General features: G+C 40.7%; 1 protein-coding gene across 2 annotated transcripts in view; it reads right to left on the reverse strand.

Moving 5' to 3' along the window:
- FURIN (furin, paired basic amino acid cleaving enzyme) overlaps positions 1 to 21,389 on the reverse strand; it is a 218,411-nt gene that overhangs the window by 12,337 nt on the left and 184,685 nt on the right. For both annotated transcript variants that reach the window (XM_056572041.1, XM_056572040.1), the window contains exons 7-14: positions 20,377 to 20,465; positions 19,136 to 19,308; positions 18,629 to 18,841; positions 15,445 to 15,545; positions 14,082 to 14,185; positions 12,126 to 12,243; positions 4,454 to 4,633; positions 739 to 863 (exon numbers count right to left, since the gene is read on the reverse strand). In XM_056572041.1, the coding sequence (XP_056428016.1) occupies positions 739 to 863; positions 4,454 to 4,633; positions 12,126 to 12,243; positions 14,082 to 14,185; positions 15,445 to 15,545; positions 18,629 to 18,841; positions 19,136 to 19,308; positions 20,377 to 20,465 (1,103 nt within the window). The remainder of the gene's footprint in view (positions 1 to 738; positions 864 to 4,453; positions 4,634 to 12,125; positions 12,244 to 14,081; positions 14,186 to 15,444; positions 15,546 to 18,628; positions 18,842 to 19,135; positions 19,309 to 20,376; positions 20,466 to 21,389) is intronic.

A 21,389-nucleotide genomic window follows, 5' to 3' on the forward strand; every position in this document is an offset into this window, starting at 1 on the left:
CCCTGCCCTAAGATCATCAAAGAATTCAAACACTAATATTAGGGATTTTTTAAGTTTAATCCAACACATTCAAGGAAATTTGTTCCATGTGTACTGGAAATGTTCCTTTATTCTCTGAGAAAACAAAGGGGTTGAAATGCATAAAGCTTCTATAAGAGAAAAGATTTTCTAACTAATGTTTTAATGCCTTAAATAACTTGCAATACAGGAATCAAAGACAAAAGTGTGAAAGCACCCTTAGCAGTCTGCCTTTTATCACGTTTCTGGCAAGTGCAGAAAATTCAGAGTAAGCAGTATAGTCTACAAAGTGGGGTTCACTCTTTCTGCTTCATTCCTCATGTAGTACACAGGTGAAACTTACATTGTTAAGCAGAAAGCTGAACAATTCCCCTACACACCATTTTTCTAGCTAAAATATGAAGGTAATGACCATTTAAATTCTTCCAATTTCAGATACAACGTTTGCCCTTCATCAGCCTGCAATATCTGCAATATAAAATGGTGTCCTCCTGGTATAAAAACAAAAAACAAGCTCACTATGTGGGGTCACGGGGATGATAAATCATTACGTCCTATATTCTCCTATGTTGAAAGTAGATTTAATAAATGTAATAAGCAAATAAAGGAATTTGGGTCAGAAGTGGCAGAACTTCGGAATAGTGCATCTCAACCTAAACTACACCACAAACTCAAGAGATTGGAAAAAGAATAATAGGGAAAAATAAAAAAAACACTTACCATAGTTATTGTTGCCACTTGCATTTTCAATCTCCAGCACCCACTCTCCTGCAGGGTCCTCATCCCATGAATGTGTGGTCATAAAAGCCCAGTCATTAAAACCATCACCAGAGTAGTCGTGAGGCCTGGGGTAGTGATAAGAAAAGAAGCCTTTACCCCACACACTAAACAACGAAGTACTAGACTCTTATAGGACATCATTGCTCTGTAAGTTATCAAATCCCATAAAATGAACACCTGCGCCTAAAAATGTGTTCTTCTTCTCCTTCTGTGTTCATTGTGTTTTGAAATATTTTTATAGATTTTTGAACCAATAATTGTGGTAGATAAATATTTTAATTACATGATATCCTCATGGGTGAATTTATTTTGGGGTGCTTGTAACTTTGTGTTCCACCTACATAAAATGTAACAATGGGAATAGACACAATCTACTTCACTGCCAAATGATATATATGTATTAATATGACACGCTCCACCACCCTAAACAAAAATCAATAATACGGTAACTCAAATTTCTACTGTGCTCCTTAATGACAAGAAAGCAGAAAATCTCATAACTGTGCAGCTACCATACGTGTGATCACTGCACAATGCAATGCATAATTTCACTATGGTTGGTAAAACCGCTAGAGTGGATCATAGGCACCAGAACCATTTTAGCATGTGCCGTAACCGAGGTCATCAGACAGGTCTCTGTTTTATTGGGAGCTTTAGTCCCTCAATAATCAGTCCATTTAAAAAAGTTAAAATAAAAAACAACTTTCTGGAGAATAATATTTACAAAATGTAATCCAAAAGGGAGTGAAGAAACTATAACCTGAACATTTGCGGATTTGCACTGGTTGGAGCCGTTTCGTGCATTGCTGTGAGGTCACCAGTTAGAAGTACAGTGTCCAATAAAGGATATAAAGCGGTCTAATGCATTTCAAAAAGTAGAGGGTTCCTGCCTCAGGAAGAAAACTGTTTAGGGTGTGGTTTCTTACCTTCCATGGATTATATATTCTGCAGAAAGGATTCTAGAGAGAATGGACTTTTCCTCTTTAAGAGGGACTGATGATAGAAGACTTGTGGCTTTCAGAAAATAGTGGAATGTCTGCAGTTAGCTCAGCTAAATGCTAAACTACACTGCTCAAAAAAAATAAAGGGAACACTTAAACAACACAATGTAACTCCAAGTCAATCACACTTCTGTGAAATCACACTGTCCACTCAGGAAGCAACACTGATTGACAATCAATTTCACATGCCGCTGTGCAAATGGAACAGACAACAGGTGGAAATTATAGGCAATTAACAAGACACCCCCAATAAAGGAGTGGTTCTGCAGGTGGTGACCACAGACCACTTCTCACTGCCTATGCTTCCTGGCTGATGTTTTGGTCACTTTTGAATGCTGGCAGTGCTTTCACTCTAGTGGTAGCATGAGACGGAGTCTACAACCCACACAAGTGGCTCAGGTAGTGCAGCTCATCCAGGATGGCATATCAATGCGAGCTGTGGTAAGAAGGTTTGCAGTGTCTGTCAGCGTAGTGTCCAGAGAATAAGGGTGCTACCAAGAGACAGGCCAGTACATCAAGAAACGTGGAGGAGGCCAACAACCCAGCAGCAGGACCGCTACCTCTTCCTTTGAGCAAGGAGCAGCACTGCCAGAGCCAAGCAAAATGATCTCCAGCAGGCCACAAATGTGCATGTGTCCACTCAAAAGGTCAGAAACAGACACCAGGAGAGTGGTTTGAGGGCCCGACGTCCACAGGTGGGGGTTGTGCTTACAGCCCAACACCATACAGGACGTTTGGCATTTGCCAGAGAACACCAAGATTGGCAAATTCACAGATGAAAGCAGGTCCACACTAAGCACATGTGACACACGTGGCAGAGTCTGGAGATGCCGTGGAGAATGTTCAGCTGCCTGCAAAATCATCCAGCATGACCGGTTTGGCGGTGGGTCAGTAATGGTGTGGGGTGGCATTTCTTTGGGGGCCACACAGCCCTCCATGTGCTTGCCAGAGGTAGCCTGACTGCCATTAGGTACAGAGATGAGATCCTCAGACTCCTTGTGAGACCATATGCTGGTGCGGTTGGCCCTGGGTTCCTTCTAATGCAAGACAATGCTAGACCTCATGTGGCTGGAGTGTGTCAGCAGTTCCTGCAAGAGGAAGGCATTGATGCAATGGACTGGCCCGCCCGTTCCCCAGACCTGAATCCGATTGAACACATCTGGGACATCATGTCTCGCTCCATCCACCAACGCCACGTTGCACCACAGGCTGTCCAGGAGTTGGCGGATGCTTTAGTCCAGGTCTGGGAGGACATCCCTCAGGAGACCATCTGCCACCTCATCAGGAGCATGCCCAGGAATTGTAGGGAGGTCATACGGGCACATGGAGGCCACACACACTACTGAGCCTCATTTTGACTTAGATCAAAGTTGGATCAGCCTGTAGTGTGGTTTTCCACTTTGATTTTGAGTGTGACTCCATATCCAGACCTCCATGGGTTGATAAATTTGATTTCCATTGATAATTTTTGTGTGATTTTGTTGTCAGCACATTCAACTATGTAAAGACGAAAGCATTTCATACAATTAGTTCATTCATTCAGATCTAGGATGTGTTATCTTTGTGTTCCCTTTATTTTTTTGAGCAGTGTATATCGGTATATGTGGTCTACTTTGAAATTATTCATTGTGCACTGGTCAGGTGTATGCTTACAGCGGTACAATTCTGAGGTTTTGAGTAAAGAATATACTTTAGTAGACTTTGGAATTATTATTGTTCTCCTACAAGAACAACTATCACTGAAAGCCTTGTTATATGAATCTGCCTGAGAGCCATTGGATTGTGTTCCCATGAAGTCTTTAGCAGCTGAATGCGATTACAAAAGCAGCCATACTATAAGAATTTTGTAAATATCTAATCTTATGCATGTTACCACTATTTATGAAGTATTGTATCTGCACAAAAAGTTAATCCTGAAAAACCATCTCATAAAATACAGGATCACAATAAAATAGCTAAATATTCTTCTGAAATGCAACTTGCCATTTGTCTTTGTTTCTTGCCTGTCCAAGGCAGTATTTCCCAACCAGGGTGCTTACAGCTGTTTTAAAACTACAACTCCCAGCATGCTGGAGGCACTATGGTTGGGAAACACTGATTTAGGGCCTAGAAGCTCCTGGATCTATGTAATACTCACTAAATTATTAATCGCACACACACCATTTTCTAAATGAAACCATTTAATGACCTACAATATTTAGGTCTGGTAATACTGGGCATTCCTAGCAATTTTGCAATATCACCAGCATAACAGTGACCGACACACTCGACAACTGTCTGAGCGAAAGAGACAAACTAACAGTTAAAGGAGACTTGTTAGTTTTGAGAAACACAAAATAGATGGCAGTGGATTAAACAAATAGGAGACTATGCTAAAATAAGCAAAACCTTTTCCATGTAATGGTGAGGGAAATTTTTTTTTTTTAATGATATGTACAGTATTTGAGAAAAGTCTGATTGTCTTCCTTTAATTTCTATAGCTTCCCGGAGGTCTTTAATTGTCTTTATAGAGTTTAAATAGGTAAAGACCCATAATCAGACTAAAAATAATTTAGTGTGGATCATATACCAATAGTTCTTATTTCAAGATATTGAAAAATTAACATGGTCATTAAATATCCCTATGAAACATCTTGCCTTAGAAATATGGTTACCTAGGTGCCAGCAGACTGGAGCGAGTGCCCATGGGACTTGTGAGATAAATGGCAAGGTCTCCTCTGCGATTGTAAGACAAGGTTAGCCTGGCTTGAACATGCTCCAAAGTGCTGATGTAGTTGGACATCCCGATGCAGGGCTCCACTTTTCGCCTGACTTCCACTCGCTTTCCTATGTCCCTAGGAATCAGAACATTTATTTATACCAATTAGAGATCATGAATGAAAAAGAATGCAAATTATTTAGGTCACTTGCCATTACAGTTGGCTCATCAACTAGAAGAAACAATGGATCCTGAAACAATCGCAAAACAGCTTTGGAGTGCAATGGGGGGGGGGGGGGGGGGGGAATTTATCACCTTTAATTTGTGTGGTGGTAATGTGTTCGTGCACCAAATTTATTAATTGGTTACATAGTGATAACTATGGTGCTAGTACACATTGTTTTGAAATTACACTTCAGTGTGCCACTTTGTATGGTTCTGACTCTTACCTGTTGTGACAATTTGTGCGACATTTTACTAATGCTGTCCACAGCCAGTTTTGTAAGCCAGGCCTGGGCTGGTGTAGATTTGCAACACATTGAGGGCTTTGTGGCTTTTCACCAAGAGTCACACATAATAAATTCATGACCAATGCAGAAAAAACTATTTGTTTTTTTGACATACAAACACAATCATGAGAAAATAGTCTACTTGAAAAGTCACAAAAAAGTAACCAACAAATTTAGAGTAAAAATATAGTCCACATACTGTTATAAATTATACTTTTAGAAAAGTATACTTGGCTGACTGAGGACGCACACAGATATAAGTGTAGTTACAATAACACGTCAGAGATGTATCGGTATCCAGAAGGGTGAACAAACCTCTATTTTTGAAAAACAAAATAATAAAACAGCCTGGACAAGAATGAATGGAACCTACACAACCTTTTAAGGCAGTCACAGCAATCAAGCGATTTCTGTGACTCTCAATGAGAATTCTGCACTTGTATACAGGTATCTTACCCCACTCCAGTTGGCCTGCTCCAGTTGTCTCCAGAATACAAGGTGGGCCATTTATATGGATACACCTTAATAAAATGGGAATGGTTGGTGATATTAACTTCCTGTTTGTGGCACATTACTATATGTGAGGGGGGGGGAAACTTTTCAAGATGGGTGGTGACCATGGTGGCCATTTTGAAGTCGGCTATTTTGAATCCAACATTTGTTTTTTCAATAGGAAGAGGGTCATGTGACACATCAAACGTATTGGGAATTTCACAAGAAATACAATGATGTGCCCGGTTTTAACGTAACTTCATTCTTTCGTGAGTTATTTACAAGTTTCTGACCACTTATAAAATGTGTTCAATGTGCTGCCCATTGTGTTGGATTGTCAATGCAACCCTCTTCTCCCACTCTTCACACACTGATAGCAAAACCGCAGGAGAAATGCTAGCACAGGCTTCCAGTATCCGTAGTTTCAGGTGCTGCACATCTCGTATCTTCACAGCATAGCCCCTTAAGGACTCAAGGTTTTTCCGTTTTTGCACTTTCGTTTTTTCCTCCTTACCTTTTAAAAATCATAACCCTTTCAATTTTCCACCTAAAAATCCATATTATGGCTTATTTTTTGCGTCACCAATTCTACTTTGCAGTGACCGTCATTTTACCCAAAAATGCACGGCGAAACGGAAAAAAAAATCATTGTGCGACAAAATCGAAGAAAAAATGCCATTTTGCAACTTTTGGGGGCTTCCGTTTCTACGCAGTGCATATTTCGGTAAAAATTACACCTTATTATTCTGTAGGTCCATACGGTTAAAATGATACCCTACTTATATAGGTTTGATTTTGTCGCACTTCCGGAAAAAAATCATAACTACATGCAGGAAAATTTATGCGTTTAAAAATGTAATCTTCTGACCCCTATAACTTTTTTATTTTTCCACGTACAGGGCGGTATGATGATTCATTTTTTGCGCCGTGATCTGAAGTTTTTATCGGTATGATTTTTGTTTTGATCGGACTTTTTGATCACTTTTTATTCATTTTTTAATGGTATAAAAAGTGACCAAAATGCACTTTTTTTTGACTTTTGAATTTTTTTGTGCGTACGCCATTGAACGTACGGTTTAATTAATGATATATTTTTATAGTTCGGACATTTACGCATGCGGCGATACCACATATGTTTATATATTTATTTTTTTACACTTATTTTTTTTTATGGGAAAAGGGGGGTGATTCAAACTTTTATTAGGGAAGGGGTTAAATGACCTTTATTAACACTTTTTTTAACATTTTTTTTTTGCAGTGTTATAGGTCCCATATACGTCCTGTGTCGTTAAGGGGATAGACAATTGCCTTCAGATGACCCCAAAGATAAAGTCTAAGGGGGTTAGATCGGGAGACCTTGGGGGCCATTCAACTGGCCCACAACGACCAATCCACTATCCAGGAAACTGTTCATCTAGGAATGCTCGGACCTGACACCCATAATGTGGTGGTCACCATCTTGCTGGAAAAACTCAAGGAACGTGCCAGCTTCAGTGCATAAAGAGGGAAACACATCATCATGTAGCAATTCCTCATATCCAGTGGCCTTGAGGTTTCCATTGATGTAGAATGGCCCCACTATCTTTGTACCCCATATACCACACCATACCATCAATAATTGTGTTCCAACAGTCTTGGAGGGATCTAGGGATTAGTGTCAGACCAATAGCGGTGGTTTTGTTTGTTAACTTCACATTCACATAAAAGTTTGCCTCATCACTGAACAAAATCTTCTGCGTTAACTGAGGGCCCTGTTTAGAGCTGGGCGGTATGACCAAAAATGTGCATCACGGTATTTTTCTAACTTATGGCGGTTCCACAGTATATAACGGTATTTCTCCCACCCCACTAAATCATGTTACCCGCCTGCACTTTTCTGCTCCCCCCCAATTCATTATCAGCCCAGCCAGCGGGGTACTACTCACAGATGTCAAGCACTACCCTCCTCCTCTTTGTTGCAGGCCGACACCGGCGCTGGAACTCTATACTGTACGCCAGTGGTCTCCAACCTGCGGACCGCCTGATGTTGCAAAACTACAACTCCCAGCATGCCGGGACAGCCAACGCTGTCCGGGCATGCTGGGAATTGTAGTTTTGCAACAGCTGGAGGTCCGCAGGTTTGAGACCACTGCTGTACGCTGTATTCCTATGCCCGGGCTGCAAAAGATAAAGAAAATAAAATTTTAACTTACCTACGTCGGCCCTGGAACGTCGGACAGCCTTCAGCCTATCACTGGCCGCAGCGATGTCCCGCCCCTGCCAGTGATAGGCCGAGCCCACTGTCATGTAAGAAGCCTGTTCCAATTTTTGTTTTGCCCATTCTGCAGCACCTGAAACTACGGATACTGGAAGCCTGTGCTAGCATTTCTCCTGTGTTGTTTCTATCAGTGTGTGAAGAGTGGGAGAAGAGGGTTGCATTGACAATCCAACACAATGGGCAGCACATTGATCACATTTTATAAGTGGTCAGAAACTTGTAAATAACTCATGAAAGAATAAAGTTACGTTAAAACCAAGCACATCATTGTTTTTCTTGTAAAATTCCCAATAAGTTTGGTGTGTCACATGACCCTCTTCCTGTTGAAAAAACTAAAGTTGGCCAACTTCAAAATGGCCGCCATGGTCACCACCCATTTTGAAAAGTTCCCCCCTCACATATACTAATGTGCCACAAACAGGAAGTTAATATCACCAACCATTCCCATTTTATTAAGGTGTATCCATATAAATGGCCCACCCTGTACATGTTTTAGGTCCACAGGTGTTTAATAGGCTTCAGATCAGGGATCATAACTGGACTATTGTGAAATGAACTTTTTGGGTTTTTATGCTGGTGGAGAACCCATGACCGAGACCAAGCTTCCTGACAGTGGGCAGCACATTTTGCTCCAGAATGCCTTGATAGTCTTGAGATTTCATTGTACCCTGTGCTAGATGCAGCAAAAAAGCCCCAAAGCATAACGAAGCCTCCTTCATGCTCCAAAGTATGTTCAGTGTTATTTTCTTTGTATATATATATATATATATATTTATTTTTTTTGTAACTGTTAACATAAAGCTATTGTGACTTGCCGAAAATCCTCAATTTGGTCTTATCTGCCCAAAGGACAAACCACAAAGCTTCTGGGAGAATGTCTTTTGGACAGAGGAGAAAAAAATGTGATCTTTTGGGTAAGTCATAACTTTTCTTTGTAGGTTTACTTTTTTTTGTCTGCGAACATAGAACTGAACACTGTGCCTTCTGTGAAACATAGAGGAGGCTTGGTTATGTTTTGGGGTGGCTTTACTGCATCTCATACAGAGCGTCTTAAATCTGTACAGGGTAAAATGAAATCTCAAGACTATAAAGGCATTCTGGAGTGAAATGTGCTGCCTAGCATCAGGAAGCTTGGTCTCAGTCACAGATCATGTGTCCTCCATCAGGATAATGACCCAAAAACCGCACAGCTAAAAGCACCCAAGAATGGCTAAGAGCAAATTGTTGGACTATTTTGAAGTTGCTTTTATGAGCCCTGATCTGAATTCTATTAAAGGGGTAGTCCGCTGCTCAGCGTTTGGAACAAACTGTTCCGAACGCTGTAGCCGGGAGCTTGAGACTTTACAGCCCCAGTGACGTCATGTGGGGCGGGACTACGATGTCATGAGCTCCGGGCACCGGTTCCAGTGTTTGGAACAGTTTGTTCCAAAGACTGAGCAGCAGAGTACCCCCTTACAGGGTACCTCTCATCAAATAAACTTCTGATATATTTTAGATTAATGAATGTTGAATAACTTTCCAATAGCATGTTAATGAAAAATATGCTTCTTTCTATTGTATTTTTCCCCGATCAGTCCTGTCAGCAAGCATTTCTGACTCATGCTGGAGTCCTAAACACTCAGAGCTGCCAGCCTGCTTTGTTCACAGCCAAACAGGCTGTGAACAAAGCAGGCTGGAAGCTCTGAGTGTTCTCCTTTGTGAACAAAGCAGACTGGCAGCTCGTAGTGTTTAGGACTCCTGCTTGAGTCTGAAATGCTTGCTGCCAGGACTGGTAGGGAGACCCCTAGTGGTCATTTCTTCAAAGTGGAAAATTAAATAGAAAGAAGCATATTTTTTAATAACATGCAATTGTAAAGTTATTCTGCATACATTAATCTATAATATATCAAAAGTTTTTTTGATGAGAGGTACCCTTTAAACATATGTGGAAGGAGATGAAACCTGCAGTCTGGAGAAGACACCATCACAACTGAGACAGCTGGAGCAGTATCTTATGAGGAGTGGGCCAAGATACCTGGAGACAAGTGCAGAAGTGTCATTGAGCGTTACAGAAAGCAGTGTTTATTTGCACTGACTGCCTTAAAATATTAATTTCAGGGGACCATCATTTTTGCCCAGGCCAGTTTCATTATTTTGTTTATCAAAGTTAATATGTTGAAGCACAATTCAAAAGCAATGTCTGCTTTCAATACATTTTGTCTATTATTACTTTTGTCAGTTTCAATATATTTCAGGGAGCATTTGGGGTCTTCTTGTCTTTAATGAAAGTATAGCAACAAATTTTGTCCATGTCTGTAGGTGCTGCTGATGCAAATACTGGGTACGCTCTCCCAAAATGTGGGCAGAGATGGCAAAACTTAATACCTGCCAAAGAACCAGGTGTTTCCAAACACATCCCTCTGTTCATTGTTTATAAAGAATACATGGTGTACTATCATATCAAAGTACAGGAACTATATGCAAAGATAAAAAGCAATATATTCTACAGTATTACAAAGCAATTGAGAAATGAATATGCAAATACCAGGTTTCAGGGAACAAAGTAATGTTCCTGCAGTGCTAGAGGGCACATATCTCTGTAGCGGAAATCTCCAGGAACAGATTGGAGAAATAAAATAAAAACTCTAAAAGGTTATTGGAATCAGTCATCTTAACCCCAACCACAAGCAGAGCAGGAGATAGAGCGGCAGCTGTTTTCCCCTGCAGGGCTTCATTCATGCTCAGTTGCACAGAAGCCTCATTGAGCCTCTGGCTTTGACCCAGTGAGGTGTGAATAGTTTGTGTGTCTAAATCCCCCAAAGAGCCAAATCCAGGTAATACACAGTCTGTTCCCAGGACTGACTGAACATTTATATCTTAGTGAGCAGCACCATTAGCAATAACAGCAGGAGCTGTATCCATTTACATGTGTTCTTCACAAACTACAAAATGATATATTCTCCTTTCTGGTAAATGCCAAAGAATGAAAGTCTTGTTCACTTATTGAACTCCTTGCAGAACAGAATAGGTACATCTGAACCACATCATTTAAAAGGTCACATCTCCCCTGTATTGCCACCTTAGCCAGTGGTGCAAAGATTTGATGTGACAAATTTTATTTTATTCATTGCTTTTTGAAACCTAAAGAATAAACAGCAGATTCCAAGACCTGACTTATCTGATGTAACCACAGGATACATTCTTCTAATCTAGCAGAAGACAGAAAATGTTATCCTGATCAGTCCAACAGATCTCTATAGTAGTAGTAATGGTAGCCTGCCTGTAATTCCATGCTACACTCCAGCCAAGTACTTGAGAGCAATATTACGGCTTGCAGACCATTAATCATAATTGACGTCTTGCAGCTTGGTTCTAATTGGCGTGACAATCAGAGAGCCGAGCTGAATAGTTACAATCAGATGACCGGCGGTGACACACCTCCACCCCGCTCCTCATAAACCAGCTCTATCAGCGGCTGCAGTAATTAAGGTAAGGTATGGTCTGCAGAGCAGCATGCGGAAAATCACACACACCTCACAAAAGGAGTTTGTGCTGACCCCATAAAAAGCAGGGGCCATTTTATGCAATTTGGGTCACAGTTGTATAGGCCCACACCAAATGTGCTGGAAATCAAATTTCAGCTTGTAAAATGATTGCGGTTGCAGACAAAAGTTGTATTCATTGTATAATTTATATTTTGACACACATCATACATGAATACAGCTATAGTTAAGAATGCAATATTGTGTCGCAAAAGTTAGCATTAAATAATTTCAAACATTTTTAAGTGACAACGGCTTCTCAGAACTGCATTAACAGATTGTGGTTAAATAGGTCATCTGCTGGGAACTTCACCAGCTGTGAGAAAGTTGGTTCTTGGTTCACGGAGTGAATGGAGCACTGCTGCTCCATTCACTGTTATGGGACTTCTGAAGATAGTCAAGCGCTGTACTCTTCATTATGCATCACAAACTGTGGATACGTGATAAATAATAATCTTCGGATAACCCCTTAAATACAAGTTTTAATTTTTGACTCTATAATTCAGTGTTTGGGGGAACAGGGTTCCATGGTCCTTGTGTTCCTTTGATGAAAGCAAGCGCTCCCACTTCTATAGCAATTTTGTAAAGGGTCCCTAGGATAAGGATTTTTCTGTATGTGTGTTCCCCAGCAGTACAAAGGTTAGGGATTACAGCTATAAATCATTTCCTTATATAAAACTGCTGTAATTGCAAAACCTCATTCTGATTCATTCACAGCATTTGTACATGCAGTACCAGCATGATTATGTACACACATTTCAAATCTGTAACATTGCCATTATAGCCAACCATTCCTTCTGTATGTCCAGATGGCTTAAAAAATAGAGAATCGAAATCTGCATTACTCACTTGGGTTCTGTGAGAATGGTAATCACACATTTTCTCTGGGGTCCCACAATGGTCCAGTTTTTAGCCAGAGCAACCATAGCGCCAGCATCCAGAAGCCCATATCCATAAGAGTGGCTCACTAGAACACACAAGCACATCTAATATGTAAAATGTAAGACAAGAAAAAAGCCAGCCGAGTTGATGAAAATACTTGTGTAAATGCAGTGTGTAACAGCACATCTTACAAGCTGGAACAAGAAAATTGCCCTAATTTAAATGGTACCAATATACATGGCTTTATACAAAACTAAAAATCCCTCCCTGAAACAATCAGCCGATCACCCCAGGTCCAGTCCCCATCACCCCTGGACATGCAGCTGATTTTGCCAGGACAAGTGCCCAAGCTAGGCATGTCCCCCCCTGCAACTGCTGCAGTAAGCTGGTCTTTGCAATGTGTAGACTGGAAAAATTAGTGAGAGCTGCTTTGGAGCCTGAATGGCCTATAGGTCTTAACACATCTTTATGACACTCTCCTCAAGGAGAAACCATACCCTAGCTGAAAATTTTATTTTGTTTTACAAAAAGTCTCAGTACTCAGAGCCCTACCAATCTGTAGATCTAGCCAGATGAAGCATGCAGCTGTGAACTTCACTCTCCAGCTGTCTGCAAACTCTGCCCAGTTAAAGTAGATGTTCTCATAGGCTAATAATGGAGTAGTGTCCTGCAACTAGATGGAGTTGGTGAGTGAAGCACTACTGAACACTCAGACCCTGACCAATCAAATTTTTCAACATTTCAAAAGCTGTGTGTATATCAAGTGAGATGAGGGATTTAGGGTTCTAAAGTACTAAAAAGTAGGGATCGACCGATTATCGGTTTGGCCGATATTCACGATTTTGGGCGTTATCGCCGCTGCCCCTTTCCCTCCCCCATCCCCGGTTTTATAATGACCTGTTCCCGGGGTCCGCGCTACTTCTGGCTCCTGCGGCGTCCTGTGTTATGCTATGCGCAATGACGAGTGATGTCCTCAACGCGACGTCACAGTCAGTGCACACAGTGACCGCTCAGGAGGATGCCGCTGGAGCCAAAAGTAGCGCGGGCCCCGGGAACAGGTAATTATAAAACCGGGAATGGGGAGGCAATGGGGAAGCGGCGGCAGCAGTCTCTGGCCAGGGCGGTGGTGCAGTGGAGGGGGGGGGGGGGGGGTGCGGTGAGGTGGTGGAGGGGGTGCGGTGGTGGGGGGGGGGGTGCAGTGATAGGACTCAGGAGAGAACCGGGTGACTGCGGCGGTCTCTGCCACCGCTAAAGTCGCTGCAGTTCATTGATTTAAAGCGCCCGCTTTAAATCCATGATCTGCAGCAGTGTCGCACGGGGGGGATAAATAGCCGATAATTTATACCGATATTCTGGTATACGTTATCGGCTATTGGCCCTAACCTCCACAGATTATCTGTATCTGTCCTAAAAAAAAAAAAAAAATCGATATCGGTCGACTATAGGGCTGTTACATCTGGAATTTGAATCACTGCATAAAGCCTGATAAGTAAGGCCCTTTAACACAGGCAAATGAAAGCTCGTCTGCACTTTCATAATAAGTCTTCCCATTAAAATTGGGCCAGATCAGCCAACGATTGAGAAAACGCAGTTAGTCAGCTGACTGAACCTTTTGTGGGGCCAATAAAATCATTATTGGTTGCATATCGCTTTGTGTGGCTGATAAAAATGTTAATGGACAACACAACAGATGGAGCCCTGTAAAGGCTCTGTATACAGGCAGCGATCTCACTGATTGATTCACATTATTAGGGCAGGGTAAAAGGGCTTTTAGGCCTCATTTTGAAACTTTTTTTTTTTTTATTTATTAAATTTTTTTTTGTATTTTTACCAAATTTAGGAGTGGATCCCAATACTTCATTATAGATTCTCTGTGTTGGATTCACTCCTAACCCAAACTAATAATCTGCAAATCTTTTTTACCTTTCCGACCAACTCCATTTGTGATCCAGTCATTTGTGTTAAGATGCGCTGGGTTTGAGGTCCGTACCACTAGATGTTGCATATCTCTCCAAGTGAGATTATTACTATAAATAAATGGAAAAAAGAAAATCGCATCATCATGGAAACCAACAACACATAGTCATTTAGGAAAGCAAACAAATAAATCTTTACAATCCCTCCTGGACAGCGACTTCTTTGTATTAAAGTAGTTGGCAATTTTATAAAAAAAATTTTTTTTTTTTAAGTGATAGCAATTACTATGTTGTCATAGCAACAGAGAGCTCGCTCTAAAACTACTTTTTATCATACAGATTAAAATTGGTCAATGCTACTGACAGACATTTAAATATTTAACCTTCTATTCCCAATTGACTCCAAAATACATTTTCACAATTCACAGTTAAAGCTGAACCGAAAACAAAATGATGTGATCATTACAGTATAAAGAATACTGGAATCAGCAACCACAAATTAACACCCATCAAGCATTCCACAGAACGTCAATGTTATTACAGGGTAAAGAAACATAAAAAAACAACTATATGGATGAGAGCAGCGCAAACAAGTTCTTTCTGGTAGAAGGATAAACTAAATAAATGCATTGAGTGAGGGGTACTTCATAACTACAAGCAGTTTAGCACATAAAGTTAAAGGCATGTCCTAGGAGTTAACAGTAAGGGATAGACTCCTCATCCTACCCCCCACCATGTACTTGAACGGGATAAACCAGGTACAGAAACCTCTAAATCTTCATTGCAAAGTATAAGTTTCAGGTATCGTACTCACTCAGCGGATCTGCAGGGGCATTATGGCCTTACCCCATGACCACTATCTTAATAGGCCATCCATTTTAAAGTCTACCCCCCCCCTCCCAAAAAAAAAAATCATCTACTGTTCAGTTATAAAGAGGATACCCAAGTTTTATTCTTCCAAAAGCAAAACACAAATAAGCTTATGTTGGGTTGGTGATATTATATGTTTTTAAACAGATTTTATATCTAAATAAAAGGACTTACCGTAGTCTTTTTCATCTTAAAAATCTAAGATATCATTGTTTAATATGTCTACAATGTTATTATATATTGCTCTGACCACAACAATCTGCTATCATTCCACAAAAACCTTTTGCTATGTACCTCTCCTCTCCAATTCCTTTGTTGCACCCTTTGCTTTTACATTACCAGGTTAGTTCTACATTTAAATTGAACATGTCTTGTGCAAATGTGTACAAGCACTTTTTGCCTTGTCATATATTGAACACCCAATAAACAAAGATTTACAAAGTTGCAATATGACACAGACACTTTAGTCTATAAAAATGGATGGAGACTGTAAAACATACTTTGCTTCCAGAGCAAGAGCAATGATTCCTGCAGCCAGAGGTGCAGACGCGGATGTTCCAGTATGAGTGTCTGTACATTTCTGTCTTAAATCAGTTGTCACCTGAAGGAATAAGAAATCTAAATCAGAAAACATCCTTCATAATCACAGTACAATCAACATAGCTGTCAGCCTGCTAACAAAATTGCCATCTCTAGGCAGTAGGTGCATACTACATGCCATGAAGCATCCTCGCTAAATGCAAGACTGGGTACACACTATGGGGTTGTCTCTAGGATTTATGAATTTGTTTTTAGCCATCTTGGTACCCACAATGCTACAACAGACATCAATCTTTAAGCCCTGGCATGTCTTGAAATATACGCCAACGGCAGCAGTTTGACAACAGCTGAAAAGTGTCACATAATATTTTTGTGAAACAATTTTTGTAGTAGTTTGTGACAGCATTGTTATTGTTGCATGGATTTTCATTTTTGATTTACAACACCAACGGGTTATAACTAGTCCCTATAACATTTCCGAGCATTGCAAGATGCAAACCACAGGATCACCAAACCAGCAGGATCACCAAACCAGCAGGTTAGCATGTTTATGTATTCTTTTTATTTTAATTTATTCTATTTAAAGAAAACAAAAGTAAAAAAAAATAATTGTAAAATCTCAATAAAAAGTGCTGCTTAGTTTGAAGGTACATATATAATTTTAATTGCTTTGGGTGTCAAAAAGGAGCCATGTGACCACATGTAAAACATATAAACTGTGCCTTTTCTTCTCCCTGACCTAATCCATAGAGTCTAGAGACACAGTAGCATGTTCATGAAGTCTGAACCTGCAGACACACTCTAACCCATCTGTCCCCTTACTTTTAGCTAACTGACACTTTATACATTGCTCAAAAAAATAAAAGGTAACACTAAGATAACACATCCTAGATCTAAATGAATGAACTAATCGTATGAAATACTTTCATCTTTACATAGTTGAATGTGCTGACAACAAAATCACCCAAAAATTATCTATGGAAATCAAATTTATCAACCCATGAAGGTCTGGATATGGAGTCACACTCAAAATCAAAGTGGAAAACCACACTACAGGCTGATCCAACTTTGATGTAATATCCTTAAAACAAGTCACAATGAGGCTCAGTAGTGTGTGTGGCCTCCACGTGCCAGTATGACCTCTCTACGATGCCTGGGCATGCTCCTGATGAGGAGAGTCTGTGGTGCAATGTGGCGTTGGTGGATGGAGCGAGACATGATGTCCCAGATGTGCTCAATCGGAATCAGGTCTGGGGAACGGACGGGCCAGTCAATAGCATCAATGCCTTCCTCTTGCAGGAACTTCTGACACACTCCAGCCACATGAGGTCTGGCATTGTCTTGCATTAGGAGGAACCCAGGGCTACCGCACCAGCATATGGTCTCACAAGGGGTCTAAGAATCTCATCTCAGTCCCTAATGGCACAATCAGGCTACCTCTGGCAAGCACATGGAGGGCTGTGTGGCCCCCAAAAGAAATGCCACCCCACACCAGGGAGAATCAGACTAAACTTGGTGATTTTGCTGTCTGTACCCATGGAGACACATTGTTCTGCTTAGCAGCCGTAGAAAGAATACTATTTGTATAGGCGTTTAAAATGAGTTAGCTGGGAAAAGAAAAATCTGCTCCCGGACTGGGGTGGTGTAAAAATAAACAAGCTATACTTCTCTCCTCCGGACCCCGTAGCTACGTCACCAACACGTGGTCCTTTGCTGGTCTCCACTTTTTGTCATGTCCCAACCCCACAGAACCTGCCTGTCCTGCCAGTGACTGAGGCTGGACAAGGTGGTGGTCACGGATTGGCAGAACAGGCCACTTCCTGTGGATTTGGGATAACAAAAGAAACCCAGAAGAAGTGGAGACCAGCAGAGGAACAAGAGTGTCAGGGCAGGAGCTTTGGACGACCAGTAAAGGAGAGTAGGTGTATGATTTTTATACCCCCCCCCCCCCCCCACAGTCCAAGAGTAAATAGTAAATTTTGCTTTTTATAGAACAAACTTTTTGCAATAAGAATAAAAAGTAGTTTTGAAGGTGTGAACAGCTACACCGTCTAAAAAGGTAGAGGACAGGATATACATATTATTATAATCCAAATTAATCTGAATTTCAGAGCAAAAGTCTAAAAATCTGATTACATTTAAATGGATGAAGAAATACAAAGACTGTGCATATAAAATGATAACATAGATAAATGCACAACTTCCTCCTCTTGCTTAATGTCCTCATAACCAGTTATCAACTTCAAACACGTGTTGAAAAAATTAAAACTGACCACCCTTAGCTTTTCCTGAAATGTCATGGAACGGGGCCAGAAAAAACACACACTCTTTGTTCAAGCTGTATGTTGTAACGTTAGAAAAGCAATGTAAGCTGCAAGGCAAACAGAACAGAAAAGAACACACTTGGTACAGAGAATCCAGAAAATGGATCCACTCCAGCACTATGCAGCCTAGATTATGTATGTTGTATAAGTACCTTTCGTATTATAAGGGATGTCAAACAGTAGAGAGAAAGCGTAAGGGGGGGGGGGGGGGGGGACACACACACACACACACACACACACACACACAAAACCTCCCAGAAAATACCTATTGGAAGTGTATTAGGAAATTTACCAGGACAAAGTCATCAGATTATTGCCAAGGGTCAATTTTAACCTTTTTCTTTTATTTTTTATTTAATAATCAACAAAAGTATATCTCTACTGGGACCTCCAGCTGCTAGAACCTGCTGCCAGTTTGTTTAGTTTCTCTGCAGCACCACCACAGGGAAAATGAGGCAGTACACAGCTGTCATTGCTTTACCTGTGCAATGCCGGACAGGTCCTCCGCTACAACAAACAAATTATGAAGAAAAAAAAAAAGTATTTTTAAAATAACAATTGCGTAAAAAAAATTGTAAATAATGCCCAAACTGACAGAAATAACAGTAATTCAATTTGCATAATAAAGTACAAATATGATAAAGCCTTTCTAAAGTCAACATAATGGAAATGAGGTTGGTGCTGCAGATCAATTAATAACAGTGACCCGAACTAATGAGACAGTTTGGTCTGTCATGATAAATAAGTCAGGAGGGAAGAGGGGAAATGGATTCTGTCGCTGCGCTGTGAAGTGAGAAATGGCACATGATACAATACTCACAATCTGCTTTTCATTTTGGTTGCCACTGCTATACGTGGTTGCCAGTGTAGAGGAGCAGGCCTCGCTGTACCACGGCACATTGCCAAGCTGAGTGGTACTGCTAATGGACAATGTATAGATGCTGTTTGTGTAGCCATCGCAATTGCAGCTGTCGTGCTCTCTCCCACCATTCCCAGATGCCCATACATATATAGAGCCCAAACCATTACGACCCTAAAAGAAAAACAGACATTCATAATGCTAGTTAAGCATGTTGTGAACAGGAGTTTATCTGATGATGGTCACTAACATGAGCAAGGAAAATAATTTTGTTTAGAATCAGTTAAAAGACAAATATGGGGATCTATAAAATGCCAGTTCACTGCCTCCCATTTTTGTACAGTGGCCGTTGCACAGAGCTTGCTACCTTATACAGGTCAATCACACTTTTTCTTTATGTCCAAGTATGAACTTAGTATGAAAAAAGTTATAAAATAAATGTTGCTTTGATAGAGCGTTAATACATACCTGGTTTACACCTCTAAAGAAGGCCTCTTCTGCAAGATGGGCTGGGCCATCAACAGTTTTTCCATCATCTTCTGGTCCCCAGCTTGCACTGTAGATGTGAATGTGGTTGGGATTCAGCCCAAGAGATCTTGCCTCAACTGCATCAGTTACTTCACCGTCCAACATCCGAACACCTATTAGTGTAAAATGGTCATTAGTTATTTAACGTTTGGATGGCTGGGACCCCCCGTGATCTCATGCATGAGGCATCGGCTCTCCCCAGGAAAAGGGTGTGTCGGCCCCCGCACAGAGCAGAGCGACACACCCATTCGATGTATCTCTATAGGAGAGCCAGAGATACATTCTTCGGGCATCTCCGGCTCTCCCACATAGAGATACATCATAGAGGGCGGGTCGGCAGCCTCTTCTTGCGGGGCTCAACACGCCTCTTTACAGGGGGAGAGCTTGGGTCCTGTGCAGGAGATCGCGGGAAGTCCCAGCGTTCGGACCCCTGCAAACTAAAACCTAACCTCTATCCTTTGGATAGGGGATACATTTTTCTACATGATGCTACTTCTTTAAAGCCAGAAATGGGTTTAGGGCCAGGTGGAATGGCTCATCTTTGCAGAAACCGATGTAAGTATTTCTACATTTCTAAAACTGCTATTTGAGACCAAATAAAATATCAAAAGGAAAGGAGCAATTGCTGTATTTTTTTGTGTGCATTTTCTAAGTGGCAGTGATAGCAGTATTTAGAGCTCAGAAAAAAAATCTAATTACATTATTAAGCAAGAGACAATGGCATCATAATGGTACCATACTGATTGCCTTATTCTTTTTTTTCTTTAGAAGCAATAAGCAATAAATCTTGCTGAAGACTGCAATGGATGCTGTGTCATAAATATAATAAGCTTTACTATTATGGTCAGGAAAAAATAAAAATAAAAAAGAAGCTTAGTAGTCAACTAGTTGGCCCTAATGGTGCTGAAAGGGACATGACTGCTTTGTGTAGTTATTATCATGTGTCAGGGAGCTATGTGGGGCTGTAAACATGTACAGGGAAGCATAACCATAGGGGACAGGGACTGATGTGAGTTATTATAATCTTTACACAGTGCTGCAGAATATGGGAATATAATGGGAAAAAAACGACCACGATGAAAATGATTACCTAAGAAATGTGTATTTGTACGCATATGTATGCAGTTTACCAGAAACCTTCAATCTTCTTTTAACATGAAAATAGGCACACATTCATTTACCTCCAATCTTGGCATTATAAGCTATTCCAACACCACATATCCCATTATTTGCCACTGCAGCCACTTCTCCTGCACAGCGTGTTCCGTGCCTAGAAGAAGAAAAAAAAAAAAAAAAAAAAAACAAGCTAAATAAACATTGTACTCCAAAGCATATACCAGTCATTAGGCTGAAATGGTTAATTCCTCACAAGGCATTCATTAACTTTTACATTTGAGCCTAATCTCCTAAATTAGAAAAGGCAAGATATATTATAATAAGACTACAGAGCTTTATCTAGCACAGGCACAGGATATTATTCAATATGGTGTTAAATTTAAAAAAATGTTTTAAAGACTTATGTTCTATATGTTCCAGGAACTGTTGCGCTTTATAGCTACCTATAATGTTAAACTATTTACAATTATTCCTTCAGTCTGTACCAGTTCCCATCCTGCTCCAGGGAGACAGGACGTAAGTTCTTGCCCCTATATTAGGTCTTGTCTTTCACACCAAATTGAGAATGGGACAGATTCTTCAGAGGTGAATGAAGTGGAGCATTGTGCAGACAGGACATTAATCTTATTTGTCTACCACTACAGGATCCACAGCTCTGAAAGGCAAACACTAAAAAGTACATGAGTTTGGCAAAAGCATCTTTGGCATACTAACGGACCATCCATCTGCTTAACCCTTCAAGGATTCGATTCCTTCATCTTTCTGTCAAGGTTATAATCTGAAAGGTCTCTCAAATCAGCAGAAATCTCTGTCATAATGAAATCTGAATAAAGTATTATATATATATATATATATATATATATATATATATATATATATATATATATTTATTTTATATCCAAAAAAGGACTGCACTCCCAAAAATGTGCACGGGTGCAGGCTGGTCGGGTCTGGGTCAGTGCCCCCCCCCCCACAAATAGCCAATTCAACAAAACAGCAGCACACCGAATAAGATGAAAGCGTGTCAGGCTTTAGGCATCGGATGCCATGACGTTTCAACCGCCTCTCGCAGCTTGAC

Source organism: Hyla sarda, chromosome 4, assembly GCF_029499605.1.
Source record: "Hyla sarda isolate aHylSar1 chromosome 4, aHylSar1.hap1, whole genome shotgun sequence".
In the NCBI taxonomy this organism is placed as follows: domain Eukaryota; kingdom Metazoa; phylum Chordata; class Amphibia; order Anura; family Hylidae; genus Hyla; species Hyla sarda.